Here is a 7175-nt window from a genome sequence, read left to right on the forward strand (position 1 = left end):
GTGACGTACGGTGCGAAAGAAGTTCAACATACATACTATTGCTGTTCTACTTGTGATAATTTAATTTAACGCCATTTTCAATTGTTTTGTTTTTCAGATGAAAAACTACTTCAAACCGAAACAAATGTCCAAGATGAACGATCTTGTTTAAAGCATTCTGTTATCTTTATGAATATCTGTGTGTGTGCATGTTTATTGTTTAATTTGTTGAAATAAAACAGGCATTTCCCATTGCCCGCGTTTTTTCCATGAAAAATAACAGTGAAAAATGTCTTTATTTCAAAAATATTTATATTCTGTTCAAACATTTATAAAAACAATTATACAACTTCTTCCTCTAGTTTAGACATTGGGTAAATTTTGCACATAAAGAGAATGCTGCACATACCAACCGATACACACCCAAGGCAGTTCACCCATATGTGTGCAAACAGTATCTGTAAGAATTTTTTTTTTTAATCATTGAAGACCACATTATTAACCGTGTACATATAACATCAACCATATAGTGTCCCTCGAGATCTATATATCCACTGCACATTATGTGCATGACACACAGGTTACGCCAGGAAATGAAATGCAATCAACATCAAGATAGTGCAAAGTGACTGTATAATACAAATAGAAGACATCACCACCCTATGCCATGCAGGTAACTCTTGTACTTCTGAAAGAGCTTTCTGGCAATGCTCAAGGTGTCTCCCACGGGTGCTGTGGGGTATTTCTTCCCATTGGACACAAAGGCGCTCTCCAGTAGGAAAGCCTGGGCATTAAACTCATCCTGGTGGAAGGGCAGTCCACTGCTGATGCTCTCCACGAGCATGTTGACAAAGCGCTTCCAGCGTGGGGCATAGTAATCCTGCACCAGTCCCGCCCACTGCTTGTTGCCATAGTCAAGGATGTTGCCTTTGGGTCCCCACAGCGTGATCTGATTGCGGGCGTTGAAGTCGTACATGGCGGCCTCTGAGGGCGACGTGGCCATGGCAGCTGCATCGCGCAGCCAGCGACCCAGCAGGAAGTGACCGTCGCTCGCCAGGAGGGCATCCAGGTCAGGGAAGAGATCCTCGACAATGATGCCACTCGCCTCAAGCAGCTCGCGGAGAGAACGTGCGGCAAACGCAGAGCGCACCCTCTCGTAAAAGTGAGACACCAGCAGCTGCATCGCTTGCCGACTCACGTCCGTCAAGTCGTATAGAAAGGTCTGACTCGTGCCGAACTGCTCAGAGCCATTCAGCAGCAGCTCCCACGCCATGGTAAGGTCGCTGGCATTGTACCACGTCGCCGTGCTGAGTTTGAGCGACGGTCGCCACACGAGCGGGCTCCGGTTGTGGTCCACAACATCGGTGGTGCAGTTATAAACACTCCGGAAGAGCAGCCTCCACGCCGCGATGGCGTTCGCGTTTGCCACTCCGTACCTGCGTGTGCCGTAGTCGCCAGCCCAAGTCGCGAGGTCCACCGGCTCATCGCTCCACCCCTTCTCATTCATCAACTCGTACACCACGTCGTTCTGCTCGATGCCCTCAGGAGCGAGTCCGGTGCCCACCATCGTGGATCCCTCGAAAGCGCGTGCGGCCGCCGGTCCCGTGTTCACGCTCTCCACTTTGCCAAATAGACCGTGGTTCCCCCCGAAGTTGTGCAGCATGCACCAGATGAACGGCTGGCCATAGAAGGATTCTGTCATTTTGTAGACAGGGAAAGTTTCCGCGAAAAGGTCGAGTACCAACATACTGCCTTGAGGGACGCTCTTAAGCAGAGCCTGGACTTGGGGTGGCTGCCAGAAGTCTTGGTTGTGGTAGAACAGCCAGCCTTGCATCAGCCACACTGCTTTGCTGTCCACTAATTTGGGCGAAAAAAGAAATACAAATTAACCTTATGGCGGGACACCGGGGTCCTGTAAGCCCCCGGCTCTTACGTAAACTGCGTTGCGACGTAATTGTATGTTGTGTTGAAGGTGAACGATACGGCAATCTGTTCCTCTCGACGAGCTCTACACGATGCGCTATTCAAAGTTTTGTTTCTTGTGCGCATTCGTCCTTGCTGCGCTTGGACGACATGACAACAGAATGATCCGTGCCAGGTGGGTTACGGAATTTATGTGCGCGGTGGGACGGAGTCGCCAAAAATAAATTGATCAATTACGATTTTGACTTCCGTTTATTCTGGACCCCGGGGTCCCACCATAAGGTTCCAATGATAAATCAAAATGCTGTACACTTGTAGCAATGAAATTTGTTTAGGAGCTTAATATTTAACGAGAAAACTGACACAATTTACTGACATTCGGGTTTAAATATTTATGCGGTAATATAATCTGGTGGAATGGTAGTGGCAGACTACATGACTGGCTCGCGGAAGATTGAATATGTTAATCCGAGTCAGGAGTTGACCCACCACCACAGTCCTCTGAGGTTTATAAAACGAGTACAGTGCCACCTTGTGGGAAGTGAACGATGGTTGCGCTTTGGAGATAAAGGAACCTAAACTAAAACAAAACGAAATATTTTTTTATTTTACCAGGTAAAGCCCACTAAGCTGTATAGCTCTTTTTTTAGAGGTGACCTGGCCACAAATGATAGCTCAATGAAGTGGCTTATCATGTGGAACTTTATAGCAGCCAAATAATCTAAATGCATGTTTATTCTGAATGTGGAGGGAAAAACCAGGAGGGCTCTGATAGAAATCCACGAGACCAAGGGGAGGACATGCAAAGTCCAAATAGACAGGCGTCAGGGTCGGGGTCGAACCCACACCCTCCTTCATACCAGGGGAGGAGGATGGCATCTAGCCACCGCTGTGCCCAACAGATTTAGAGCCACCAATTAAAACATTAAATGACACCAAGGTTACTGCTCGTTTGAGCAGAGAGGCTTTGTGACGTTGTGCTTACAATAAGTGTATGTATATTCTTGGTTCTTTCAGTAAAGTCACGGAGAAGGGAAATAATAAAATTATGACGTTAGGAAAAACCGCCACTTTTTTCAAATATTCTTGCTGTGGATTTCACACCTGATGGTGATTGCTGGTGGTGTTGCAGTCGAAACGTCGTGATACTTTTTATTGTTTTATATCTTTTTTATTTTATTATTTCCCTTCTACTTGACTTTACCGAAAGAACCAAAAATATGAATCCCTGCAGTCACGGAAACTTTAAATAAAAAATAAGTGTATGTTTACGAGTTTAAAACAATAAGGTGGGTAAAGCATCAGGTGCGAACCACTCACACCTACCGGCTGTCATGGACTTGTAAATGGAGGCGCTCAAGCTGCCAAGGTAGGTGGGCTCCGAGGAGGAGGGTGTGTTTTCGTTGAAGGTATCGGCACTGTACACATGGTCTGTGCCCAGCGTCGCGATGATCCTGGAAAGGAATGCGCTGCTGATGGTGCGGAATAGTGGATCCTCTGGGCTCAGCAGGAACGTGCAGGAGCAGTTGCAGTCAAAGTGGCCCCACGTGCCCAGACGCGTCACGTTGGCCTTTGGAAACACCCTGCAAGAAAAATAGGACATGGCATCATGAATGATGGCCTCCTCCCACACAGTGATCGTCCTTGAAAGTTGTTCATTACAATGCAAATTGCTGCTCCACAGCCGTTAATAGCAATACATGTAAACCCTCCATAGACCTAGCTGAAACATTCAGAATTTTCAGTTTATTCCTCGAGTTGTCGTGATTGCAAAAAGCAGTCATATGATAGTGTAAAAAAGGACATTTTAAAATCAGAAAATAACCATTACCAAAGTCGAAAGGACCACATTATTCAGAAAATCATTTTGTTTCACAACACATCTCTACATCCTCATGAGGCACAGCCCGAGTCTTGTTACCCGGCGTGTTGGCTCACCGAGTGATGGCCTCAGGAACATGGCCAGCAAACGCGGGGAGGACGGGCATCATCCCAAATGAGCGCATCCGTTTCACAATCTTCATCTGCAAAACACCGCATCACAACAGCCTCACTAAAAATCACAAGAGTACGCGTAACGTGATTCGATAATGTTCAAAGCGTGGGCAACCGAACAGCGTGTTGGTTTGAGTCTGGGAAGGAAGTATTGCAGCTTCGTCTGTGTGCCTCTGTTACATAAACATGCATGGGGAAACATCCGGAGGCAACAACCTGAAGGGCGAGCTGTCCTTGTTGCCAGCTCTGCGGCAGTGGTCCTGCCCAGCTGTGCAAGTTGCCCATGCGCTGCCAGGCCAGAAAGGCAGGGCCCACCATGAACGCATCAAACTCTGCCTGCGTTAGCCCCAGCGCCAGGTAGACCTGGAGTTACACGCGAGGGAATAGGGATAGTATTAGCATGAGAGAACATCAATGTCAAGGCACCAAAACAAGGGCATGTGAAAATGCACTCAAACAATGGAAGGTTCTGCACTTTTTAAATGGTGTAACAAAGGTCAGCTAGTGTGCAAATACGTAATCGCAGATACAATTTACTAATCTGCACAAAGGTTATGTATTTACAGTACATACAGTAGATACATTGTCACATGAATTAATGATTTCTCAATCCAACTGAAAGTGCAGTTCGAAGGTCTTTATTCTCAGAGCAGTATTCCACACTGGCAAGCAGAACCTTCTGCCAAATGGCCTCCTGTCCGGTGAGGGCGAGTGGGAGGTTGATGCCATTCAGGGCCATCCAGTCGATCTCCTGCTGCCAGCGCTTCCAGCTCCACCACACAGCCGAGTAGCTTGGCGTACACACGTTCTGGTAATAGCGGAACCTGAAAGTGCACAAGCCCCGGGTTAGGGGTCAGGTTTATTTACATCAGGGTTCAGCCAATGTCCTGTTGCTATGGCTGCAAAAACGACATTTGGAGGACCAGGGAAAATGTCAGATGAGGTGCCCTGTGGCTCATTCTAAGGTCCATGATGTCCTTTTTGATGCCACCTTAGATCCGAAGACTGGGGCAAACAGATCCACCTGCCCCCGAACTCGATCGGGTCATGTCAGCGTCAGGCTAAATGCAGGACTATGCTCTCTTGGTGTTTTAATCGGGGTTAATGCCAGTAGGATGTGGCATTGTTTCTCCATCACCACATAACCGTGCAGGCTGATGGGCGAGGTTTAAAGGATTAGATGTTCACTTGAGTGTTGGGGTTAGAGGCAGGGCAATATTCTGTTAACATTGTTCCTTTGAATAGGGATAGATTTAGGACTGGCCAAACACGCCACTTCCCGTGAACACATCATAATTAGCGTAGTTGTGGAATAATAAACCAAAATAAATAAACACATCTTCACGTATCTGTCCGTCCACGTAAAATAAAGTCTTTGTTTACACTTCCCATCAACCACAAGGGCTTCTGAGAGTGCATAATGTAAGCAACATTGTGGTTCAACACAAGCAAACCTTTTTTATCAATACTTTCGGACAGATATATGAATATATATTTAGTTTCTTCACGTTAATGTCAGAATAATCATTAGATGCATGTCCATTTCTTATATTGTCCTCTAAGTGGGTGTTTCAAGATCAGTGTGCCATGGTGAATTTTTTTTCTATTTTGCACTCCTATTTGGATAGTTTGTATTGTTTGATGCTGTAACTTGCTGACCCGAAAACACGAGATATCTGTGAAAAACAGCTTCATAGCTCATCGGATTCCTCCAGGATAAATACAGATTTTGATTCGAAAGGGGTAGGTCAGTGTCAGGGCCCTGGGATGTGTCAGGATGAAGGGCAGGGCCAGTGTCAGAGTGAAGGGCAGTGTCAGAGTGAAGGGCAGGGTCAGTGTCTGGGTGAAGGGCAGGGTCAGTGTCTGGGTGAAGGGCAGGGTCAGAGCGAAGGGCAGGGTCAGTGTCAAGAGGGAAGGGCAGTGTCAGGGTGAAGGGCAGGGTCAGTGTGAAGGGCCAGGGTCAGTGTGAAGGGCAGGGTCAGAGTGAAGGGCAGGGTCAAAGTGAAGGGCAGGGTCAGGGTCAGAGTGAAGGGCGGGGTCAGTGTCAGGGTGAAGGTCAGTGTCAGTGTGAAGGTCAGGGTCAGAGTGAAGGGCAGGGTCAGAGTGAAGGGCCAGGGTCACTGCCAGTCAGTCAGTGGCGGTGCTGTCCCCGTGTTCTCCACCCCCCGCTCGCCTGTTGGGGCTCTCCACACGCACGAGGCCCGGCACCCGAGGCAGGGGCCTCTGCAGGCGAAGCTGCGCCCCGGACCACGACACGTGACAGCCGCAGTGGCGCTTCAGGAAGAAGTAGAAGCCCGAGGCGGCCGCTACGCCGCTGCTGCCCCGCACCTCGAGGCGGCCGTCGGCGCCGCTCTGCAGCTCGAAGGCACCGCCGGGTGCCGCACGGGCCACGGCCGGGTCCACGGACACCGAGAATTCGCCCGACCGGCCCGGCAGCAGCCGCTCGATCAGCAGCTGCACCGCCCTGGACTGCGTGCGCGGCTCGGTGGGGGAGGACAGGCCGAACACCCCGGACCCCGAGCCGGACTGGCCCTCCGGAGAGCCGAACACGACCCCGAGCCGGCAGAGGAAGAGGAGAGGCCAAGCGAGCCCCGAAAGGGCCACGCGGGACCGGGTGCCAGGGGACCCGCCTCGGTCCGGCGGGGACCTCGAGCGGAGGCATGGGGACATCGCAGGGAGATGGGCGATGGAGGGCAAGATCATCCACCACTACCGTTGTCCCTCTGCTTCTCTCTCCTTCCCCCTCCTTCCCCGCACCCACCGTGTTCAGGGCGGAGCGAGTAGAGGAAACACGCACGCAGAACCGCCCTGAAAGCAATGCTGGGGGTGGGTGGGGTGGTCTCGCTTGACATTTGGGGGCATGGCTAGTTTTAAACAATGCACAGACGTGTGTTCAACGAGCACTATTGCCACCGTCATGCAAAAAGAACCACCAACACTTCACGAATAACTGCATTGTGAACTTCCGTGTGTTGTTTGAAACGTATGCTTACTTGGCCTGCACTGGTTTATGATGGTTTGTTTCGTCATTTACAGATTTTATTATTGGGCATGGCTGTGTTACATGGGGGTCTGGGAGCATTGCTGGGATAAATTTAAGTCCCAAAGCTAGGGCCGGGCTACACAGGGGCACTGGTGCATAACAAGGTCCGATTGGGATGTAATTGGGTCTAGGGGCATGGCTAGATTTAATAGTCATCAGATTATAACAGATCATAGCCAGGCTGCACGTGATGGCAAGGTTACACACGGGTCCATGGACAAAGTGGTAAATTGTG

General features: G+C 49.5%; 1 protein-coding gene across 1 annotated transcript; it reads right to left on the minus strand.

Moving 5' to 3' along the window:
• Positions 1-267: 267 nt before the first annotated feature.
• On the minus strand, positions 268-6660 carry NAGLU (N-acetyl-alpha-glucosaminidase). The gene is made up of 6 exons (XM_078870635.1): positions 6071-6660; positions 4574-4721; positions 4114-4260; positions 3841-3926; positions 3229-3485; positions 268-1836 (listed from the first exon to the last, which is right to left on the minus strand). The coding sequence occupies exons 1-6, from the start codon at positions 6598-6600 to the stop codon at positions 632-634; spliced, it is 2373 nt and encodes a 790-aa protein (XP_078726761.1). The 5' UTR covers positions 6601-6660; the 3' UTR covers positions 268-631.
• Positions 6661-7175: the final 515 nt, after the last annotated feature.

The sequence above is a fragment of the Lampetra fluviatilis genome, chromosome 2 (assembly GCF_964198595.1).
Source record: "Lampetra fluviatilis chromosome 2, kcLamFluv1.1, whole genome shotgun sequence".
Taxonomy (NCBI): domain Eukaryota; kingdom Metazoa; phylum Chordata; class Hyperoartia; order Petromyzontiformes; family Petromyzontidae; genus Lampetra; species Lampetra fluviatilis.

Bases quoted from the DNA above. Each gene is read 5' to 3' on its own strand.
- NAGLU (XM_078870635.1), bottom strand. From the start codon at position 6,600: ATGATCTTGCCCTCCATCGCCCATCTCCCTGCGATGTCCCCATGCCTC. The intron at 4,722-6,070 runs GCGAGCGGGGGG...GTGCACTTTCAG, and splicing joins CGTGTGGAGAGCCCCAACAG to GTTCCGCTATTACCAGAACG. The intron at 3,927-4,113 runs GTTGTTGCCTCC...GGTGTTTTGCAG, and splicing joins AAGGACAGCTCGCCCTTCAG to ATGAAGATTGTGAAACGGAT.